At 40.1% G+C, this 24,185-nt stretch overlaps 1 protein-coding gene across 1 annotated transcript; it reads left to right on the top strand.

The window, feature by feature from the left end:
* The first annotated feature begins 7,301 nt into the window (after nucleotides 1-7,301).
* f9b (coagulation factor IXb) lies at nucleotides 7,302-24,185 on the top strand. Its single transcript, XM_047378603.1, has 8 exons — nucleotides 7,302-7,433; nucleotides 8,026-8,198; nucleotides 8,292-8,316; nucleotides 8,405-8,518; nucleotides 8,608-8,739; nucleotides 19,197-19,624; nucleotides 23,154-23,298; nucleotides 23,496-24,185. The coding sequence occupies exons 1-8, from the start codon at nucleotides 7,346-7,348 to the stop codon at nucleotides 24,062-24,064; spliced, it is 1,674 nt and encodes a 557-aa protein (XP_047234559.1). The 5' UTR covers nucleotides 7,302-7,345; the 3' UTR covers nucleotides 24,065-24,185.

The raw sequence follows: 24,185 nt of genomic DNA, 5'->3' as shown, positions 1-24,185 counted from the left end.
CGCTACTATAATGAGATCTGGGAGGCTCGCAGAATTCAGCTGAAGAACAATACACAATAGTAGAGATTTTACAAGGGGGAATCGATAGTAGATATATATTCCTGGATGATATTTTGAAAGTAGAGAATTTTGAGACTCCTCGTTCTTTATTTGATATAGTAAATGAATCCACCATAAGCTTGCGGAATATAGAGAAAAAAAATATGGTTTAATATCTGTATCATTAATTATTAAAACTTTCAGAAACAGGTTTGGTCAATTTTACAGGCTTAAATTCTTGCACAACACTATAGATGGTAAGAACAAAGAAAACAAATGACCAATATGCTGATCTCAGCATTGTGTACAACATTATCCGATGCCCGCTTCTTCTTTTCCTAATAATCTAATTCAAATTTTCCACTCACCTTTGGTGGCATTATTCTCCTTGCCTTTCGACTTCCCGCTCATGGCGCTTCAATTTCCTTGCTGCTCACTAAATTAAACTTCGAATAAAAGGTGCAGGAATGCAGTTTTACTACTTTATAATCTTCAGTTTTGTTTTCCTCCGCTGAAAAAGTCCAACTCCTCTTGTCCTTCTCCGTCCCTTCTGTCCCCTCTCCGCCTCTGTCCCCTCAGACCAACTCCTCTTTGCGTGTCACCATGTGGTTGCAGACAAACCAACACACAAGAGAGCTCGCTGTAAATCTGCACACGCTGGATCTGCGTACCTATATGGAGGACCGATCCTGACAGAAATAAAAATAAAAGCAGAAATATATATATTTCTGCTTTTATCAACTTTTATTTTGTCAGGATCGGTCCTCCATATTCGCACGCATTGAGAGACAAAGACAGATGGCACGAATGGGAAAATGGACACAGATGCAGATGCAATTAATGGTTTTCTTAGTGTTTCCATTATAACAACTTAGCTAGCTGTTCACTTCAGTGAGACGAGCTAAGTTGCTAAGTAGCTAAGTATTATTTGAAAATGAATAATTACGTATGTTCCTAATTAAATGTAATACAATTAATATAATTGTATAGCTCACTAATGCTCAGCAAGTCAAATATCCATCAGCAACAATAATCGGCATGTATATACACTATAAAAATTAATTTTGGAGGGTTTTCGATGTTAGTCACTGAAATTATTTTGTTTACTTCAGCATAAAATAAACTTTAAAAAGTTTAATACAAGTTCACCGATTATTTATGCCATTACCATGAACTGATTCTTTTTTACTTTATTTTTAATTTGTAGTGAAATAAACCGATGAGCAAAATTTTCTTAAGTAGGATTTGACATGTGTAGATGAATAGATATATTTTATAGCTTGATTTGAATCTAATGCATTCATTTAAGTGTTAAGCAGTTAAGCATACAGAGTTAAAGTTTTAAAATCTTTAATAAAAACCAATCAAGTCAGAAAAACTGCACATTTTTCCACTAGTTTTATTTGGGTAAATTCTAACAATTAGTTTTATCAGTGTAAACTCAGACTGATGATTCTACTATTACTCCAGCTCTAACAGGTATAAAGTCAATGTTAAAGAACAATAGTTTTTCCTTACTGATATCCTTAAACCCCTTTCTTGAACTCATTTGTTGTAATTCTGACGTATTCACAAAAACCACTCACAAAGTGAAGGAGAGAAAAACAGGAACCTGTATCTATGACGCTGTCCAAAATTTATGCAAATCTACTTGCAAACTCAGCAGACACACAATGCAAATTAATTAGTTTATTGATCATTAACATCAATTTGTGCTGGTAAATTGTCAACTCTTTAACAAGACAAAACAAGAATACACTAGCATCAGCTAAACCATTTTTTACAGTCATGTACCTCTGTCATGGTGATTAATTTAGTGTTAGATTTTGGTTTTCATCTGTGTTTTTGTTCCTATTATCTCCCAGTTGTTTATTATGCTCTATAAGGTTTTGTCGTCCCCTCCTTGAACTGCCACCTATAACGGATGCCTCCTGGACGCCTTCCATGGGAGGTGTTCCAGGCCCGTTCCACCGGGAGGAGGCCCAGGGGACGGCCTAGGACATGCCGGAGGGACTATGTCTCTCGGCTGGCCTGGGAACGCGTTGGGCGCCCCCCGGAGGAGCTGGAGGAGGTGTCTGAGGAGAGGGACGTCTGGGTGTCTCTGCTGAGTCTGCTGCCCCCCGGATAAAGAAGACGACGAGTACGACGAGGTTTTGTCATGTCATGTTAATTTCTCTGTGGTCATTATAGTCTCTAAGGTGTTGCCATATTAGTTATTCATTTGTGCTAATTTTCTTAGTTTATTCCTGTGTTCTGTTCCCTGTGTATTCTAGTTTATTCCCATTAGGTTAGTATTTGTTTTTCCCCTTGGTATACTGTTTCCTTGTGTCATAGTTTAGCTCCTCTGTATTAATTAGTCTTAGTCCCTCAGTCTCCCCCTTACCTTCTACCTCAGCTGCTCCACATCATCTTCTGATTAACAAACCAGCTTCTACTGTCTTTCTCCAGACCTACCTCCATATTTAAGTTCACTGTTGGTCAATGTTTTTTACTAGATCCTCCAATTACACGTTCCGTTAGATTTCCATTACTATGAGTTTCCATGCCCTTTGTTCTGCCTGTCCTCCCAGTCCTCTTCTCCTTGTGCTTCCCTGTATGTTTGTACTTTTTCTTATTTATTAAATCTTCACCATGTTCATCCAACATTTCTATCTGCACTTGAGTCCTAGTCCAAACATGCAACGTTACATATGTGTTCTTTTAAAATATCCAATTAAAAAAAGTCACCCTAAAAAGTCTTCCCTTTTTTTATCCTTAACTCTTAAAAAACAACATTGAACATTTTTAAAGCTGATCTTATGTCAGATAAATGCAATGTCATGTTCAACAGATACAATAGCTACTTTCGGTATGGGACAAAATGAATTACAGAATAAAATGTCAAGTGTATTTTTCTACCTGTAGCTCAGTCACCTCAAATCCATCCTGCGTAAGCTGGTTTATTTGTGAAGATTTTGGGTCAACAATAAATTTAATTTCAGCTTTGCCTGCACCAGTAATGGGTCTGACACCAATATTTTCCAGAGTAACAAAAATGTAAGCATAAATATGAGTTTTCATCGGAAAATAAATTGATTTATATTCAACAGATTAAAATGATCAATATATACATAACATTTTTCCAGCAATTTAGAACAGTTTTTTTCTTTTATCTCAGTCACCTTGCAGCATATTGTCACTCTTCCATCTCCCTACCTGGCTGCTGCATCTTGTGCACATATTTTTGGCAAATTATGGTGCAAATTAAAGACAAAATTTATCGATTACAACAATTAATCTTTTATTACAGCATTACGTTAAGAAAAGCTATTGTTTTTTGAAGAAGGATACATTAGCGTTGGCTGAAGTAGAGAGGAAATTCTGTGAAATTGCTAAAATAAGGTGCAATCACATAGTCCAACATGTAATGATTAGAGAAAAACATTTATTAAAGCTACTCTGGAGTATTTATAATGATTGTGGTGTGACTAACATAGAAAATTACAAACAAGTAGAAGTATTCACCTCAGCTAAATAATTTGACTTTTTTTTCCCATTTTGTTGGTGTGGTCCATATGGAGATGAGTTCCTCTCAGTGGTAAAAACAAGCTGCACCTGCTTGGATTTTTATTCACAACAATCTCTCAGGTTTTCAAAAGCTGGTTTGAAAAAGAGAAAATATCCAGTGAGATGTTAAGATTTGCATCAGGGATGTAGAGAAGACAAATCAGCAGCAACTGGTGATGCTATCATGCCAATATGGACCACAATCTCCTAGGAATGTTTCCGACATCGTGTTGAATCTATGCCAAGATTAATTAGCACAGCTCTGAAGGCAGAAGGCGATCCAACCAAGTACTTGTAGCGTGTATCTAATAAAGTAGCCGGCAAATGTGTATTACCTATTAGTCTAAAATTAGATCTATGACCACTAGGAGTTTAACAATTTAGCCCAAATTTAAAGTTAGTTTGGCACCGTAATGATGAGTTCGCAAATCTTTACATCCTTTGAGAACATTATCTTTGAATGATGTTTGGCAAAACTTGTCTATAAATATAACATAAAAGCAACACAGCAGATGTAATAATATTGCACATGGCCTGCAGGAAAGGATATGGTATGTAATAATTAGGTTAAGTATTCAAGACCATTTGATTAAAATTGTATGTAACCAATATGCAAAAGCTGTTAAGCTAATTTCCTTTCTATGAGCAAATATTTTTTCTAAGTGTATATAAGCCTATTTTATCTCAATGTTTTCTTAAGCTTTTATTAGTTGAATCATGCAATGCAATACATAAGTTCATTCTTATGGGTCAAACTGAATGCAACAAAAAATTGGGAGAGTACTTTGCTGATACTGTGCTCATGAAATTGTACACACTCTGGTAGAGATTAGGAACACTGAAGCAAGCTTAGCCAACTGTGTAATTTTTCAGGTTTTAACCCACTTTTCTCAATCTCTCTTGGTAAGATTTCATCTAATACATCAGCAGTCCCCTCCTCTCCAGCTGGGATATTGTGAACATCATTAAATAATCTGATCCCAGGTCGCTAATCATTGTTGAATCATTAGGTAATGCCTGCAGCAAGGAGTGTGCTTCATCTTCCCTAAAAGTTTCCAGCTTGAGGGTTTAATGAATCCATAAACTGGCATGAGGTTTAATAAAAAGACTGATAAAAACCTTCCTCGTCCCAAATGATTGAATGAATCACAACTAAGTTGCTGGGGTTGAGAACTGCCAGTTTGATGCCAACTGGCCTGCTGACAGTCGGTGATTTGTCTACAGCCACACCCCGTGTAACTCAAACTCTAATCGGACGGCCGTCAATCATCATCTCTGACCCTGAAGATCAGCTGCTCTTCAATCTCCCCAAGTGAACAGCAGCCACAGCAGAGGGGCTTAATACCACTGGTTTCTTTCCTGCTGTATTTAAGTCTCTAAGCTGATTTGCCTGCTTACAGCAACATTTGGATGCTCAAATTGTGATGAAAAGATACATTATCTTCTTAATTTGGCTTTTAATTTCAGTTGAGCAGGAGCATCCAGTTGGTTTGATTAATATACTTTTATTTTCTTTTTTTCTGTTTTGATGTGTATTTGTATTTGTTTTGCTTATTTCACATTTTTATTACAGCACTTTGGTCACATCAGGTGTGTAAAGAAAACTATAAATAAAGTTTGCTTTGATTGATTTGCTCTTCTGATTGTTTCTGTATGTATGGGCTTTGTAATACCAGTTTTTATGGAGTTTCATTTAACTGTGGATTTAGTGGAGATGTGCTTGTCTCTCTTTTGGCTAGTGTATTTATGGAAGTCAATGTAAACAGAAGAAAACACTGCTGTAACTAACCTAATTATCGAGACTGCAAATACATTAGTTGTTTGTACACAATATCTCTGATTTATGTTGAAACAATAATCTGGTATGTGGAGCACAGAGAAAACATACTGTTCCATTTATTTCTTTTACAACCCAACTTCAAAAGAGGCATATTTTTTTATGTTGGAAGGGGTTTAAATCAAAATTTTTATGAAGATTTTTTCATCTTCTTATGTTTCTCTTTAAATATTGACCTCTTTTTCACTTCTTTTTTGTTGTTGCAGTACTGAACTGTTTTTCAGAAAGCTACATACCATCACACAGTTTATCTTTTAATAACATAAAGATACAAAAAATAACAATTAAAGAAGTGTCCACATGTAAGAAGTACCCTTTAGAAGTTTTATATTTGACCCTGGCTTCCTATGGCTTTCCATGGAATTTGACATTTCTCCAACTAAACATCAATTTTCAGATTATAACGTGATATAGCTCTATTTTTCTTATGTCTGCGTAGCAGCTCTACACTTGTTAATCATGTCCCTTTCAGGTTAAATACTGATATACAATCTGTAGTTCATTTGGCTCAAATGCTAAGACAAAAAGGGGCTCTGCTGCAGCTATTTTATTGTTTGTAAACATGCAGAAGGAAAGTTATTTAATAAACTGATTTAATAGGGATTCTCATGGACATCAGTAGACATTTTGTACTGACAGAAGAACCATAGAAAAGGAGCTTAACCATCCAGGAGGAGCTCGGACTAGAGCCGCTGCTCCTCCACATCGAGAGGAGTCAGTTGAGGTGGCTGGGGCATCTGTTTTGAATGACTCCTGGATGCCTCCCCCAGGAGGTGGTCCAGACACGTCCCTCCAGGAGGAGGCCCAGGGCATGGCCCATGACACACTGGAGGGACTATGTCTCCCCTGAGGAGCTGGAGGAGGTGTCTGTGGAGAGAGAAGTCTGGGCATCTCTGCTTAGTCTGTTGCCCCCACAACCCGGTCCTGGATAAGTGGAAGACGAAGAGTAGGAGTATGAGTAAATTTCATTATAGGTCACTCCTTTAAAGGCTCTCACTATGTCTGAAAACTGTGTTTGAAAATGACTTGTCTGGTTTGAAATCAGTCAAAAGAAGAGAGTAATTTACGTAAGAACAAACACAATTTGTTTTCTGGACCTACAATATTATTAAATTCTATAAAAAGTTTAATGCAGCTTATATTATACTTATATGTTATTATACTATATATGTTCAAGTTGGATCTAACAAGATGGCATAAAATCACCAACTTTGCAAATAGTGCTTCTGTAAATCTCTTTTTCCTTGCATCATTTTTTATTTTAGAATAATTAGGCACATAATTTTATCTTTCTTGCTTTCTTTCTTATATGTACACTACCGGTCAAATGTTTTAGAACGCCTTTCTCATTTAATTGTTTTATTTATTTTTATAACTATTTACATTGTACGTAGATTCTCAATCAAGGTTTTAGAACAGTAAATGAACACATATGCAATTATGTAGCAAACACAAATTTATAAAAGAACTGTAACCTTTACCTCTGGGAAGTTCTTTCAAGGCTCTTTGGAAAACCATTTTAGGTGACCACCTCATGAAGCTCATGGAGAGAAGGCCAACAGAGCAAAGCAGTAATCAAAGCAAAGGGGGACTATTTGGAAGAATCTAAAATATAAAAATTTGTTATTTTACACTTTTTGTTTTCTATATGATTCCATGTGTGTTCATTTATAGTTTTGCTGCCTTTGGTGAGAATCCGCAATGTAAATAGTCATGAAAATAACGAGACCCACTTAGTGAGAAAGTGTATCTAAAAGTTTTGACCGGTAGTGTATATCTAAACAAATGTGAAAGAACAAACACTGAAAGATTGTGACCCCACAGGTGAGTAAACAGTGTGAACCTGTACTTTGGAGTCAGGAGTTAGTCTAACCTGCAATGCGTCGATGTGTCATAATCAGCCAGAACACTCAAAACAACAAAATGGCTAAAGTTTGTCTGCTGGTTTTTATTCTTGGTTTTCAACTGGGGATACATGGACTGAGTGCTGAGATCACAGAAGAAACCACAGGTAAACAGCCAGATTGCAGGCATTAATTACAAAAGAAAATACTCTAGAAACTATGGGACAATGTGATGAGATAGTTGACCATCCTGACCTTTTCTAAAGGGCTTAGGTCCTGAAGTGATATTGTGCTGAAGAATCTCTGTTTTCATTTACCAGATATTCTCTTTAGCTGTAAAAAAAACCCAGTTTTGTCAACTCTGAATGCATATCAATCGAAGTAATTTTAAAATGGGAAAATGGGAATTAAATAAAAGAAAAATAACAATAGATCTTCTAAAGGAAGTAAAGAACTTACCTGCTCCTCTTAAGTTTACTGCAAACTGTTTTAGTAAAGTTTCACTTGGCTCAATTGATACAATTTGTAACATTTGCTAAAATTTATTTGTTATTCACATTTGATTAAACGTTTTAGTTTTTCCAAACAACCTTCTTTGAATAAGTGTAGCAAATTTGCTAATTTTATACAAATACTTTAAAACTTAAGACTGCTTTTACCATCAGTAGACAATCTACCTATAAGGGAAAATTATTATAAGAGTTTGATTGGAATATGTCTACTGATTGTAACACATGATCTCCTTCATTTTCTTTTCAGAGACCGTGTTTGTCTCTCAGCAGACGGCACACGTGGTGCTAAAACGACAACGAAGATACAACAGCGGTCGCCTGGAGGAATTCTTACACAAGGACAACCTGGAGCGAGAATGTATAGAGGAGCAATGCAACATGGAGGAGGCCAGGGAGTGGTTTGAAGATAATGAGAAAACTGTAGGTTGGACACTTACATTAAAATGACTAAATCTTCTGCTTTAATTAAAAAACCTGAAAGCTTGTTTTTTTAAATCTATGGTTCACTTCCAGATGAAATTCTGGACTGCCTACACTGGTTAGTCAAATATTTGTCATATTTCCACACGGAAAAGTTTAATCAGCTCTGACCCTTAAATGTGTTTGTTATATATGATCGTGCATAGATGGGGACCAGTGTGAGCCAAAACCCTGCCAGAATGGAGGAGTTTGTCAGGATGGAGTAAGCTCGTATACCTGTTGGTGCAAACCAAACTTTAGCGGCAAAAACTGCGAGATTGGTGAGTGTTAAAAAAAAAATCAAACAAAGATGTCACAGAAACATTGATGTGTTAGCTTACAGTTTAATATCTGTTTTTATTTTGTACAGACATGACCAGACAGTGTTCTGTCAACAATGGTGGGTGCTCACATTTCTGCACAATGCAAGGACTACGAGCTGTTTGTGAGTGTGCAGCGGGTTACCAACTTGGAACTGACACAAAAAGCTGTGAACCAACAGGTAAAATATAAACAGACTGCATGCATTAGCCCCTAATACATACACTGACCCTAACCCAACATTAAGCAACGTTACTCAATGTTACAGTGTTTAGCATCAACGCCATAGAGAATCAGGTACCTAGAATCTACAAAATAGACAGTTTTCTAGATGTTTAATGCTGAATAAGTAATGTTTACAAGTAGAATTATTATACTGAAAAAGTCAATAAACATGTAAAAAAACATTTCACCTCAATGTGGCTAACAAACTATTAATGTATTTATTTGTATTTTGTGCTTCAAATGAAAACTTCTCCAGTTCTTTGACGATGTCTACATTCCTAAAACCCTCAGTTCTTATTTTGGCTTCCACAATGCTAAGAGTTACCATCTACCTAAGTTCTAACAAAACCATGTTCAACAAAAATAATCATATAAAAAAGTAAAAACACATTTGTACCATTGCACATATGGAATAGTTAATAAATAAGAATGGTAAAGAAGAAGAAGCGCCAAAGAACGGACCAAGAAACTACGGTACAAAGCCAGGTAATGTTAAAAAGTTTATATATGTCTTAATGTCGTTAATATAAGCTCTTGGTCCGTCATCTTGACGCTAGTGCTGTTGCTTCTTCTTCTCTTCTTCTGCTGGCGGTTCGCAACAAATTCAGAGGTGCATACCGCCACCTACTGTACATCATTGTATAACTCCACCCACTATATTCTGAGCCTGAGATCACGTGACACCAAGTCGCTGATGTAAATTTGTATTCTCATAGAAAAGAAATCGTATTCACAAACTTTTATAGCATATTGTATTCATAAGGAATAAACCACCACTGTAAACTTGAACTTTGTGTTTGTAATTTCTTTAAGCTGTAACATTTTATTTTGTATTCCTACAGAGAAAATATACAATACCTGTTTTGGATTTTACTTATGCACAACTATTGACTAATATGCACACATTTCTGTCTTTACATACACATTGTTTTTGACAGCGTTCTTACCCCATAGTTATTGCTCTGCATAAAGCTGCTTGTCAGTGAATATGCTGCAGGTGGAGCGAAAGAGATCAGTTTCTCAGTGTTTTACTAAAATGGAAAATAATTGTCGCTAATTTAAAAAAACAAATATGTTAAAAAGAACAATTTTAGACAGCTTTTCACTTTCTGCTCTTGGTGGAGGAGGATGCTTTTCTCTGTCTCCCGCACCCTCCCATATCTCCCCTGCTTCAGCTCTGTGTCTTGTCTTTGTTTTTGGAGCCTCCTTTTGCATATCTTCCAAAATTCTGAGTTATGGATTTGGTCACCTGGTCTCTTAATCCAATTGATCAGATTTTCTCGACGAGAAGACAGGGTGAAGGGAAACCCTCTTATCCAGACGGGACATTTTTCTCCAGATACACGATGGACTCCTGGCAGAAGTGGAGGATTGTGTGTCTGTTGATATTGTCAGTCGAGGGTGTTGAAGAGGTGTACACAATTGGATGTTTGATAACAGGCTTTCTGCTTTTTGGAGTTGGCGGTTACCTGGTATATCGAGAAATTAGAAAAATTGTAGGGCTGCCTGGCATGTATGATGGGATCTGCGGAGCGATCAACACTCAGATTGAGATGTTACGTGAGCTGAATCGCAGACTGGATGTGATCCTTACACAGGATCGCAGGCAGGTTGCGGTTCCTGGACTCAGGGGTGAAATAGGATAAATCTTGGAGAAAGTTGTTCGCTCGGATCTGGCGGAAAAGACCTGGAATTTGGCTGTTTGGATTCGCCATTGAGAAGCACCAGCGAGACTCTCGCTGATGGAAAATTAAGAGTCAGCCTAACCCAAATAATTGTTGTTTTTCTAAATCTGGCTCCCCTGCACGGCCTTGATAGCTGGCTATCTTGAACTTCTCCTGGAAGTTATGTAAACATGACGCACTGCTCCCTCTGCCCCCTCCCTTCCCTGAGGACATCTGTGGACCTGCTTAGAACTGTGTGGCTGGTTGATGAACATTCCAACGTACCATCAAGGACAAAGGTCTCTGTGACAGTGCTTCACGGACTTACTTTGCACACACTCACATGCACACACACACACATGCTCAAAATAAACATATGCAACCCTTCACGCCGCCTTCACCAGATCCCCTGCAAGATGTTGTTTCGTATATATGTTGCTTCTTTGTGCTGAGGTTTTTTTTGCAATCTCAAACTGTGTCCTGCTAAGGATATAGTGTGAAATATGATTCTTTTCCCTCTTCTTACCTAATGTGATCTCTTTTCGCATCTACCTAAATGTGTGATTTCATTACTTTTCATAGATTTTCAGATTTCTCAGAAGGATTACCAGCAAAAGCCAAATATTATTATTAGTATTTGAAAATTTGGACTAAAGCTATTTTAACACCAATGACCAGAGAATTTTAGATTTCTTAAAAGGATTGTAATACAACTATATCATACCAGTGACAGCCAAACATTATTAGTATTTAAAAACTTTGGACTAAAACTGTTTTACGGATTTTGCCTTCTTGCCTGCCCCTTGTCTGACGGATTGGATTTCTGGATTTCGACTCTGTTTTCTGCCTCTCGTTTTCTGCCTCTGTCTGCCCCTTGTCTGACGCCTCTAGCCTGGAATTGAACCCTGTTTGTGTCCCTGGATTTACGCCTCAGCCTAGCCACTGGTTTATTCAGCTTGAGCCCGCCTGGCTCTCTAGTCCGCCTGGAATTATTGTCAAGAGGACAATCACAGCTCTCTGTGTTCTTGTCACAGCTTCAGCTGATTCCTCTGAGGATTTGGATCAGTCGGCAATCCGACTTCAGTCTGTGGGACGCTTCCTCATTAACTGTCTGGATCACTTCCTCCTCTGGATTCTGTGCCTCATCCCCAGACTGAGAAGTTGTTCCTGGAAGCTGACTGCTGTTCTCCTGCTCTCTGATCCTGAGTTTCTGAATAAACCTTTTAACTTATCACTTTGTGTTTGGCTGAATTTGGGTTCTTTGTCTCTGGTCGTGACAGTAAAATCAGGTCAAAAGATGGACCCATCGCCACCACAACAGTGGCGCACTAATGTTGATCACTTTATGGCCAGTCTAGATTCCGGCATGGAAGAAATAATTTCTATGCTGCGCTCCATGTTTCCTGTCTCCACGTCAGCACCCTCACAGCCTGTTGCCCCCAGAGTTCCTGATCTTTCCGCTGTGGTAAGAGAACCTAGACTCACACCTCCTGAGCTGTTTAAGGGAGATACTGACCAGTGCCGTGCTTTTCTTACTCAGTGTGAGATTCATTTTGAGCTTCAGCCATCTTTGTTCCCTTCTGAGCGCTCTAAGGTGGCGTTTGTTATTTCCCTGCACTCTTGAAAGGCTAAGCAATGGGGCACTGCTGAGTGGCAAAATGGTTGGGTCACGTGTGCTTCTTATTCTGCATTCTCCAAGGAGCTCATCCAGTTCTTCCTAGTCGTGAAGTTGCCAGAGGTTTACTCTCCATAAAACAGGGAGAGAGAAGCATCACATCTTATATCATTGACTATCATTTATTGGCAGCAGACAGTTTTTGGAACGAGCATGCTAAAATGGATACTTTCATGCAAGGTCTTAATGAGAACATCAAGGATGAACTGGCTACCCGGGACTACCCTGCCTCCCTTCACCAACTTGAGGACCTGGCAACCCGCATTGATTTGCGGCTCACAGAAAAGAGGAGGGAGAGGCTTCATCGGGGGGGTTAAACCTTCTTCACCTCACAGTCCTGTTCCCCACCTAGAACCCAAAGGTCTTCCACCCCCTTCTGATCACCGTTGTGACCTGGGACCCATGCAGTTGGGTCGTTCAAAGATTTCTGTGGGGGAGCGTGATCGACGAAGGAAGAATAACTTGTGTTTTTATTGTGGTGGACGGGTCATGTTGCCTTCAAGTGTCCGTTAAAAGCCCAGGCTCAGTAGAGGTGAGGAGAACTCTACTGAGCCGAAGTCAACTGTCTGTCTCCTTGTGCTCATTTCCTGCAACCATTCAAGTGTCTTCTACTTCTCATCAGGTGTCAGTGTTCACTGACTCAGGGGCGGACACAGAGTTTATGGATGAGTCGTTCGCCAGGGACCATGACATTAAGCTCCTTCCTACGTCTGACACCCGTAATGTTCTGGCATTGGATGGTCAGTATCAACAGTTCACACTACAAAACAGAGGTAATAAGACTCACACTGGGGGGCAATCATCCGGACCAAGTCACATTCAGGATCATCAACTCGCCTAAACTACCTATTGTTTTAGGGGCCTGCTGGTTACAAAAGCCCAACCCCCACATTGACTGGCAAGCCAAAGAGATATTGGGCTGGACTAAGTCCTGCTCGGCCACTTGTCTGTCTTCTGCCTCTACAGATATTATTCCGGAGAATGACATTGAGGAGACATACCCCGATCTGTCTAAGGTGCCGCCAGAATATCATGTATTTAAGGAGGTTTTCAACAAGTCCAGGGCCACGGCACTTCCACCTCATAGACCCTATGACTGTGCCATTGAGCTCCTACGAGGCACTTCTCCCCCTAGGGGTCGATTGTATTCATTGTCAGGACCAGAGAACCAAGCCATGAGGAAGTATGTTGATGAGTCACTAAAAGCTGGTATTATCAGACCTTCTTCTTCTCCAGCAGGGGCAGGCTTCTTCTTTGTGGGAAAGAAGGATGGTTCCTTGAGACCATGTATCGACTACAGGGACTAAACGACATCACCATCAAGAACCGATACCCTCTACCACTAATGAACACTGCTTTCGACCAGATTCAAGACGCCAAGATCTTCTCTAAGTTGGATTTGAGAAACTCTTACCACCTTGTTCGTATCAAGGAGGGGGATGAATGGAAGATGGCATTTAACACTCCCACTGGTCACTATGAGTACTGTGTAATGCCTTTTGGTTTAACCAATGCCCCTGCAGTTTTTCAGGCATTGGTGAATGATGTCCTGAGGGATAAAGTTGGACAGTTAGTTTTTATTTACCTTGATGACATTCTGATTTATTCCCAGGATCTGGAAACTCACAGAAGTCATGTTCGGACCGTTCTCCTTGGTCTTCTTCAAAATCATCTGTTTGTCAAAATTGAAAAGTGTGAGTTTCACACCACTACCACTTCATTCCTTGGATTCATCATTTCTCCAGACCAAGTCATAGTGGACCCCTCCAAAGTCAAGGCGGTCTTGGAATGGCCTTCTCCTACTGACCGCAAATCGCTTCAAACGTTTCTGGGGTTTGCTAATTTTTTACAGACGATTCATCAGGAATTATAGCCCTGTAGCAACCCCTCTTAATGCTCTCACATCGTCTAAGACAAGGTTTGTTTGAAACGAGAAAGAACTTTCGTCAAGCTCAAAGGATTATTTACATCTGCTCCTGTTCTACGGTCCCCTAACCCCGATAAACAGTTAATTGTGGAGGTTGACTTCTCAAACACAGGGGTTGGAGCAGTCCTAAGCCAAAAAAATTCTGATGATTGTATTCACCTATGTGCCTTTTTTTCTAGGACTTTGTCCCAAGCAGATTGCAATTATGATGTGGGGGACCGAGAACTGTTGGCAGTCAAGTTGGCTCTCAAGGAGTGGAGGCATTGGCTAGCGGGGGCTAAGGAACCGTTTTTTGTATGGACAGATCATAAGAACCTGGAGTACCTGAGATCAGCGAAGCGCCTTAATCCCAGGCAGGCAAGGTGGGCTTTATTTTTTGGAAGATTCAACCTTCTCTCTGTCTTTCAGACCTGGAGTCAAAAATGGCAAACCTGACGCCCTGTCCAGAATACAGGAACCCTCCGAGTCACAGGCCTCTAGGTAGATGAATTTATTCTCCGGGAATCTGTGAGACTTTCTGTCACCATGTTGGAGTTGGAGGGAGAGGTTAGAGATGCCACCAAAGACCTCCCTACCCCAACTTCATGCCCACCTGACTGGTGTATTGTCCCGGAACACCTCGTACCCAAGGTACTTAATTCTTGCCATAATTCACGTCTGTTCTGTCATCCTGGTATCAGCAGGATGTTGCAGATGATCCGGACTCAGTTTTGGTGGCCATCTCTTGTCAAAGATGTCACAGATTACATCACGGCCTGTACTGAGTGTTCCCAAGCCAAGTCTTCTCGTCACCCTCCCGCTGGACTCTTCCATCCCCACCCATTCCTCCTTGTCCCTGGTCACACATAGCCATGGACTTTGTCACAGGTTTGCCAGTTTCTAATGGCTTCATAGTTCTGTTAACTGTCATCGACAGATTTTCAAAGATGGTTCACCTAGGTCCTCTCAAGAAGCTGCCTTCAGCCAAGGAAATGGGGGACATTCTGGCAGATGAGGTTTTTCGCCTTCATGGCATACCCAGACATTGTCTCAGACAGAGGGCCCCAGTTTGTGTCACGTTTCTGGAAAGAGTTTTGTTCCTTGCTGGGGATTACTGTTAGTTTGTCGTCAGGATTTCACCCACAGTCGGATGGACAGACTGAGAGGGCCAACCAGGAGGTGGAGACCAAACTTCGCGCACTCTGTGAGTTAGACGCAACTAAATGGTCTCAAAATTTACCCTGGGTTGAATATGCTGTCAACACCCTCCCGGCTAGTGCCGCGGGGTTATCCCCTTTCCAAGTTGTGTTTGGTTTTCAGCCACCCTTGTTCACAGTCCTGGAGAAAGCAGCTGAGGTTCCTTCTGCTCAGGCCGCAGCCCTAAGATGTCAGCGCATCTGGAGGAAGGCAAGAAGGTCTATGATCAAAATGTCAGAGGTGCAGGCACGCACAGCAAATTGTCGGAGAATCCCTGCTCCAAGCTACCAGGTGGGACAGAAGGTTTGGCTGTCCACCAAGGACTTCCCGCTTCTGGTTGACTCCCATAAGCTGGCACCTCGTTTTGTGGGACCCTTTCCCATATCCAAGATCATCAATCCTGTGGCTGTTCGTTTACGTCTGCCTCGTGCCATGAAAGTTCACCCTACCTTCCACATGTCCCGGAATCAAGCCCTATTTGGTGTCCCGTCTTGGGCCCACCTCCGGGCCCCCTCCACCCGTCTGGCTTCATGCTGATGGCCCAGTCTACACTGTCTGGCGCATCATCCGGTCCAGACGGCAGGGACGTGGCATACGTTATCTGGTGGACTGGGAGGGCTATGGTCCTGAGGAGAGGTCCTGGATTCCTGCATGATTCATTATGGACAAAACCCTCATCCGGGATTTCCACCGCCTCCATCCTGATCAGCCTCGAGGTCCGTCCGGAGCCGGACCTTGAGGAGGGGGTACTGTTATGATTCTGGCCCGTCTGCCTGCTCTGCTTTCACTCATGCAATCAACTCATCTGCTTCACCTATCTGCTGCTGCGCTGCTGCACAATCACCGTCATGCCACACACCTGTGGAGCTGCAGTTATATACAGCCATCTGACAGGCAGACGGTGCAAGATTTTCGAAAACATTTGTGAGTAGTTATCCAGCGTTCCTCCCTGACTGATCTTGTTCTCTGACCTTGCCTTGCCTCACGGATTTTGCCTTCTTGCCTGCCCCTTGTCTGACGGATTGGATTTCTGGATTTCAACTGTTTTCTGCCTCTGGTTTTCTGCCTCTGCCTGCCCCTTGTCTGACGCCTCTAGTCCTGGAATGTGACCCTGTTTTTGTCCCTGGATTTACGTCTCAGCCTAACCACTGGTTTATTCAGCCTGAGCCCGCCTGGCTCTGTAGTCCGCCTTATTGTCAAGAGAACAATCACAGCTCTCTGTGTTCCTGTCACAGCTTCAGGTGATTCCTCTGAGGATTTGGATCAGTCGGCAATCCAACTTCAGTCTGTGGGACGCTTCCTCATTAACTGTCTGGATCACTTCCTCCTCTGGATTCTGTGCCTCATCTCCAGACTGAGAAGTGTTTCCTGGAAGCTGACTGCTGTTCTCCTGCTCTCTGATCCTGAGTTTCTGAATAAACCTTTTAACCTATCACTTTGTGTTTGGCTGAATTTGGGTTCTCTGTCTCTGGTCGTGATAGATTTTCTGTATCATTGTAATGTTTTTCCTCATGTACAGCGCTTTGAGTGCCTTGTTGCTGAAAAGCGCTATATAAATACACTTGACTTGACTTGACATGACAGGTAAAAACAGTTTATTAAGTCTAGCATATTAAAGCACCAGTTTTTGTAAATGGTGCCAACATGTGCTATGCTGTGCTAATGGGCAAAATGCCTATGTCTTTACTAAAAGCTCTGTAACTTTGCTTTAGTTTACCTCAGCTGCAAGAATCTTTGCACAGGTAATGTCCACAAGTAGATTTAGAGTTTTCAAAAGTTTGTAGCCTTAAAAAAACCTCTGGCGAAGGAAAAAAATCGTCCTTTTTTTCTGTGTTCCATCCTCATTATCTCTGAAACAATAGCAGCTGCTGTGATATTTACATTTCTGATGGAATCTCCTGTTAGCTTTAACTTGATACCGAGATTATTGAAATAGAGTTTGTTAGTGCTGAGAAAACTCAATTTGGTTTTGGCATGCTACTTCGAGCACAAACTTCACGAAAACCCCTTGGGGCTAAAACAAACCAGCAGATTTTCATTCCTAGGCTTTAAACAGATCTTATATGAATAAGTAAATTATTCCATGAATTAGATGCAGCAACAGATAAGGCATGCTCTTCTGCAGATGTCTGTATGTCTACAGAGGAAAATTACAATAATCTATTACAGCTGAAAGAAAAGCATAACTTTGTTTCCAAAATCTTTTGGAAAGAAGGTCTTTACCTCGGCTAGCTGTTGTGGTGGGAAAAAAGCTTGCTTTGACAAATAAAGGGATTTGCTAAAAAATATTCAAAGAGCTTTAAAAAAATGCACAATTTTAAACTGAAGACTGTCTGTGTGTTATCAAAGTCTCAATATTACTGCCTAGATTAACAATCACATTTTATTTAAAAAAGAGCACTCACAGTTTAAGATTAATGAACATTACATTCATCCATGCATTGATGTTAGTTAGACAGTCCAACAAAGACATCAGAAACAAATATATGTTCAAAATATTCAGCAAAGCAGTGAAAAGACTGAATATGTACTATATTGCCTAATGTATCAGGGCATCCCTCAAAATCATTGAATTCAGTTCAAACAAGAAATTTCCTTGCTACTGAACATTGCACAGTCAACTGTTAGTTGAACTATAAAAAAATTGAAGGAGCTAGGAACGACAGGTAGGCCCCGTATAATCACATGCTGAGGTGCATAGTGCACAGAGGGCACTAAGTTTCGGCAGAGTCAATAGATAGAGACCTTCAAACTTTATTTGGTTTTCATATTAGTCCAAAAAGGACAGTGTGTAGAGATGTTGCTGCAGTGCACAAAGTGAGGTCCACAGAGACATAGATGAGCAAGATTGGTATGGAGGTATTCTGGCCTCAATCCGACAGAACACCTTTGTGATTTACATCAGTGTCTGACCTCACAGATACGCTCCTGGAGGACTGGTCAAAAATTCCCATGAAGATACTTCAAGGCTTTGTGGAAAGTCTCCCCAAAAGAGTCGAAGCCATTATAGCTGTGAAGGGTAGACTGACATCATGTTAACCCAACATTGTATATGATTAAGAATGGGAAGTCACTCAGTTTCATACAGTTTATAAACGGAAAAGCTGCTGTCTTTGAAATATGACACAACCCCCAATGGAAGAGCAATGCACTGTTGAAGTTTGACTGATTGTAGTGTAAAGCGATTTATAATCCTTGGACTTGATAAAGCTCTATACAAGAACAGGCCATTTACCATTAAGAATGCTATGACCTATGGTGTCAGTAGCGGCTCTAAGATCTAAAAGCACCAAAGTCAACAGTTAAAGCAGGTCATTTGAAACTTTCCAACTGTTTTCCAGCTGTTTTAGTGGAGTCTTATTCCATAAACCAGTCTGAAACTTTTAGAATTGCAATGTTGATCTGTGACATTGTAATTATTTTGTCAAACTGAAAAAACTGAGAAACTGTGCTTCTCATTTAGAAATGCAAATAGCTAGTTGTTATACATCAAAAAGACGGAAAGCTGGACCCTTCATGTTAGATCCATTAAGGCATAACAAACTGACATTTCAATTCACAGCTGTCAAATAAAAGACACTGCTAGTGACTGAGGTTCTCAGTGTGAAGATGCATAAAGCCAAATATCAAACAAACAATTAATACAAGATAATTACACTGCTGAAATGGAAAAACAGTAGATCTCACTAACCAAATTCCAACAAAAATTTGAAATATCCATCTGCTAAAATCATTCTTATCAATAACCCACCAGGTAAACATGTACCGATCAAACCTGAAGCCAGTCAATTCATAATTTTGCAACAATTGTAAAAAACAAACCATAGCATGCCAAGATTACAAATAAAAACATTGGAAAACTGAACAAATAAACACATTGGAAAACTGAGTAAACAGAGGCTATGTTTACAGACATGGTGTTTAAGTGACAAAGCTTGATTGTCTCCTTGTTTGCCTTATTTTTCCCTCAGAGCTGTTCAGTTGTGGTATCGTGAGCCTGTCCTCTGGCTCTACTGTCAGATCTATCAGGTCGACACAATCATCAAACCCACCAAGCTCCGTTAAAATACCACACTACTCCACCGACACCCGAGAGGATTACAACTATGATTACTATGAAGAATCAGAGGATTACCTCAACCCTACAATGAACACGTCCGACCCATTCAATAACTCATCAGATTCTGTATTAAATGTAAGATCAATGGGGTTGGATACGAGGTCCTCATTAAACCCAGCTAAGGCTGTCAACATTAGTGCTGCACAAAATGACACCAAACGTCCCACACAGACGTCTTCATGGGGTTATTCCATGCTCCCCACCATCACAGCTAAAGAGAACTTGGACCAGAGAATTGTCGGAGGACATGAAGCCACACCTGGAGAAATACCTTGGCAGGTACGATGTTATTAAATGCAAAACAAAAATGGCTTTGGGCTGATGAGTTGTTCTGTTTTGGCCTTTCCATTGGATTAAAACCAGCCCACAATCTCAGGGTTCTCCACAATGTTGTTACAATGTTGCTAAATTGTGACCATTTAGCAAAACTTACTCTCTGGTATATTTTTTCCTGTTCCTATCATAACCCAATGCTATGACTACAGGTACTGCCTAATTTGAACATTTGCTTGCAATCTAGTTTTGTACATATGAGAGGTTTCTAAATCTCCACCATCGTTTTTCACCACCATATCTCTACAGTCCATCACTTACAATCATATTCAATAAATTAGAATATTAAAAAGTTTAAGTTTTTAAAAGTTCATTAAAGTTAATTTATTTCAGTAACTTAACTCACTAAGTGAAATACATTATATAGACAGATTACTTACACACAGACTAATGTCTTCAAGCCTTTATTTGTGTTAATTTTGATGATTTTCCGCTTACAGCTAACAAAAATAGGACATTTAAGATTAGAATTTAATTTGTCAACAACATTTTTATTAACACGGGGGAAAGCATTAGAGCCCTCATTTGCCCCTCCTATGACCCCACCATCTCTATTACACACTGTTGTTTTTAACCAGTTTGAGCTTGTCACTCTCCTTTTTCTTTCACTGGTCATATAAAGCCTGCTGGGTCTCTAATTGAATCAATTCCACCTAATCTTTTTAAAAACGTTTTGCCCGTCCTGGCTCCTCATGTAGCCAATATTATAAATGGTAGCTTGACAAATGATTATGTACCAGTGAGTGTTAAACATGCAGTGGTGACACGACTGATTAAAAAATCTGGCCTGGACTCCACAAAAATTACATGTTTTAGACCTGGAGAAAATTGTCTACAGCCAGTTGATTTTCATAATTAAATGACCTCAACCTTTCTGAGCCAATTCAATCTGTTTTCAAAATCTGTCATAGTTGGGAACTGTTGAGGGTTTTTAATGACATTCTTTTAACCACAGACTCAGGTCACTGTGTTATTTTAATGCTGTTGGACCAAATAGCCGCCTTCGACACAGTGAACCATTAGATCCATCTGTCTTGCCTGGAGAACTAGGTGGGCATTCAGGATGTTGCTCTAGAGTGGTTCAGATCGTATTTAATGGTGAGACATTTTTGTGTTTATGTTGGAGTTGTTGAGTCTTCTGTAGCACCTCTTACCTGTGGAGTACCTCATGGCTCTATACTTGGCCTTCTACTATTTTCTCTTTATTTATTTCCACTTGGATCAATTATCTTGAAATATGGTATTGCTTTTCATTCTTATGCTAATAACAGCCAAGTGTATATGCTGCTAAAACTGGAAAAGCAGTACTCTGTAAATCATCTTCTGGAATGTATTGAAGAAATCAAAGAATAGATGTTGCTTAATTCTTTTACATGTTAATGAACAAAAGACTGGGATATTGTTGTTTGAGACCAGTGATGTTTCAAAAGTTCATGCTGATCCAGCTCCTTTAACACAATATTTGACTCAGACAGCAATAAACCTGGGTGAGAAACTGGACAATGATTTTAAAGTTGATGCACATATTGAATCAGTAATCAAGTCCAACTCTTATCATTTAAGGGTGTATTCACACTTGCCACTTTTGGTCTGCTTTAAGCGGACCAGAGTTCGTTTCCCCCCTTGGTCCAGACCTTTTGTGCAGGTGTGAATACACTCAAGGGAACCCTGGTCCGGACCAAACAACCAGGCTGCGACCCACTTTTTGAGGTAGTCTCGGTCCGCTTCCAAATAGACTCTGGTGTGGTTCGCTTATGGTCTGAATTCCAACCGGCCCCGATCTGAACCAACTAAAAAAAGCGTACGTCTCTTTGGACATAAAAAGCCACCGTAGCCGGTAGCAAAGGTGTGTGTTGTAAGGTAATCATACCTGATAAGCTGTGTGTTGCTTAGCAACGCTACTGGCTTGTTGTGGGACAAGGCACGTAGAGAACGTCGGCGTTCAGCACGCATTCTCCGACGGGGTTCCAAAATTATAAATGGAACGTCTCAAAGTCTGTATTGAATGAGCTGCTCTTCACCCTCACAATAATATTGCAGCTGTAATAACGGCACAAATATGCAGAACAGAGGTGCCGCACGCAGCATGTCTACAGATGTTTTCCTCAATTTCCGGGTCTGTGCTCTGTCCCACCCCCGTCATTTCTGTCCAATGGGAACAATGATTGTCACCCGCGTGGCTTTTACAAGTAATAGTTCACTTGCAAAAAGTACAATGTGAAAACAAACCGCACCAAATGAAAAAAGTAAAGTTCACTTTTGGTCCGGACCAAACAAGCAGACCAAAGGACTTTCCTGGGGTGAATACACCCTTAGACAACTGGCCAAAGTCAATCTATTTCTTTCACAGGATAATTTTGAGATTTTAATCCATGCTTTTATTGTGACTCACATAGATTACTGCAGTGCTCTTTATGTCAGGCTGATCCAGTCATTAATTAATCGAAAATGCTGCTGCATCCCTTTTAACTTAAACAAAAAAAAAAAAAAACAACAACACATCACTCCTGTTTTAGCATCACTACATTGGCTTCTAGTTCGTTTCTGGGTATAAAGTTATTTTTCTTGTTTTTAAATGTTTAGATGGTATCTGTCTGACCTGATCCAGCTGTATGCTCCCTCATGCTCACTCGGGTCGTCCGATTAGTTATTAGGTGACTGAGTGTTTTTATTCGCTGCCGCCAAACTGGAATGAGCTGCCTTTGCAAATCGGACAGGCCATCTCACTTCCTGTTTTGAAATATTCTCTTGAAACTGATTTTTTCACTTTGGCTTTTAGCTCACTTTGATGTTGGCTTTTATTGTTTTTATTAACTGGTGATTACTGTTACAACTTTTATTGTTTTTATGCTTGCTAGAACTTTTAAGTGTTTGTATTTTTGTGTTTTACCTTGCTTTTTTTTATCAGCATACCAACACCGTTGACCAATTTGGTCAATGGTGTTGTTTTTAAAGTGCTTTATAAATAAAATTGTTTAATTGTATAGAATATAACATCAGATCAATAAAAAAAAATGTCATCTCAGAGTATCTCGCTAAGACCATGCAAAGAGCACCCACTCTGACTTTCACTGTCTCTGTGTGGTTCTAGTCTAGTATAAGGGGATTTGTTAGAGCTGCTCTTACAATACACATCCATTATAAAATAGGCTACCTTAAGCACAATGCTTTTAACCATATTTTCAAATGTATTGATATTTTTGATGCTCTCATAGAACCAACAGTGAAGAAATACTAATAGTAACAATCTCAAAAATACAGTTCTTGGGTTTTCACAAATCATCAATTGGAAAAGACAAATTTTACTATGAATCACAATTCTTTTTACGAAAAGATTTTTTTTTTCACAATAACAAGGACCAATACGATAATAAATGAAAGGAAAAAGTTATTGCTGTGTTAAAAACAATCATGTGCAAGTTTGCATTTGATGGACTGATGATTAATCGACACGTGTCCCTGTTTGTGTTTGTAGGTGGGCCTGATGGCTTTTTTACCCAGCCGTAACAAAACACTGCCAGTCTGTGGAGGCTCTCTGCTTAATGAATTTTGGGTAATCACTGCAGCCCACTGTCTGGTGGAGGCCAGAAAGGGTGGGTACACCATCTTCATCAGAGCTGGTAAGAAAAACAAAAGACTCCAACTACAAACTTTAAAACTGATTTTTCTGTAAAGTAAATATATAAAAGTAACGGTATTATGATGTGAGAAAATACCTAGATCATTGTAAGCTTTTTAAATCTTTATTGTTTGATTTATTGTTAAACTCACAGGATGTATTAAGGTACATCTAACTAAAGGTTGCAAACATTTCCAGGTGAACATGATGTGAATGTGGTCGAGGCTACAGAGAGCAACCATGATGTGGCAGAGGAGCACATCCATCACTTATATGAAGTTCATAACTCCAAGTTTAATCATGATATTGCCCTGCTGAAGCTTGCAACTCCTGTGGAATTGTCCAATGAGAGACGTCCCATCTGTCTGGGCCCAAAAGCCTTCATACAGAACCTACTTAGAGATTCCAGCAACTCCTTGGTGAGTGGCTGGGGACGGATGAGGGTTCTTGGGCGCGAAGCCGACAAGCTTCAGAAGATATCGATCCCACTTGTGGACCGTACGCTGTGCAAACAGAGAAGCCAGGAACACATCACCCGCTTTATGTTCTGTGCCGGCTTTGCAGATGGATCGACTGATTCGTGCCAGGGGGACAGCGGCGGGCCGCATGCAACAAACTACAAAGGCACTTGGTTCCTCACTGGCATCGTCAGCTGGGGAGAAGGTTGTGCCCAGAGGGGAAAATACGGCGTGTATACCCGAGTTTCACGTTACTACAACTGGATTGTACAGACAACAAGGATCTTAGAGACCAACTCACAATTGTAGTTTAATTACTGGAAATGTTTTACATCAGTGGTCCCCATCCTCCAGGTCAAGGACTGCTATTGGTTCTTGGGTCTTTCAGCACTGGGCCAGAGAGAAAGAATAAATCGTTTGTTTAATTTTC

The sequence above is a fragment of the Girardinichthys multiradiatus genome, chromosome 11 (assembly GCF_021462225.1).
Source record: "Girardinichthys multiradiatus isolate DD_20200921_A chromosome 11, DD_fGirMul_XY1, whole genome shotgun sequence".
NCBI lineage: Eukaryota > Metazoa > Chordata > Actinopteri > Cyprinodontiformes > Goodeidae > Girardinichthys > Girardinichthys multiradiatus.
The sequence above is the reverse complement of the archived record's forward strand: the minus strand, read 5'-3'. Positions and strand labels throughout refer to the sequence as shown.

Bases quoted from the DNA above. Each gene is read 5' to 3' on its own strand.
- f9b (XM_047378603.1), top strand. From the start codon at position 7,346: ATGGCTAAAGTTTGTCTGCTGGTTTTTATTCTTGGTTTTCAACTGGGG. The intron at 8,199-8,291 runs GTAGGTTGGACA...GTTCACTTCCAG, and splicing joins TTGAAGATAATGAGAAAACT to ATGAAATTCTGGACTGCCTA. The intron at 23,299-23,495 runs GTAAGAAAAACA...AAACATTTCCAG, and splicing joins CACCATCTTCATCAGAGCTG to GTGAACATGATGTGAATGTG.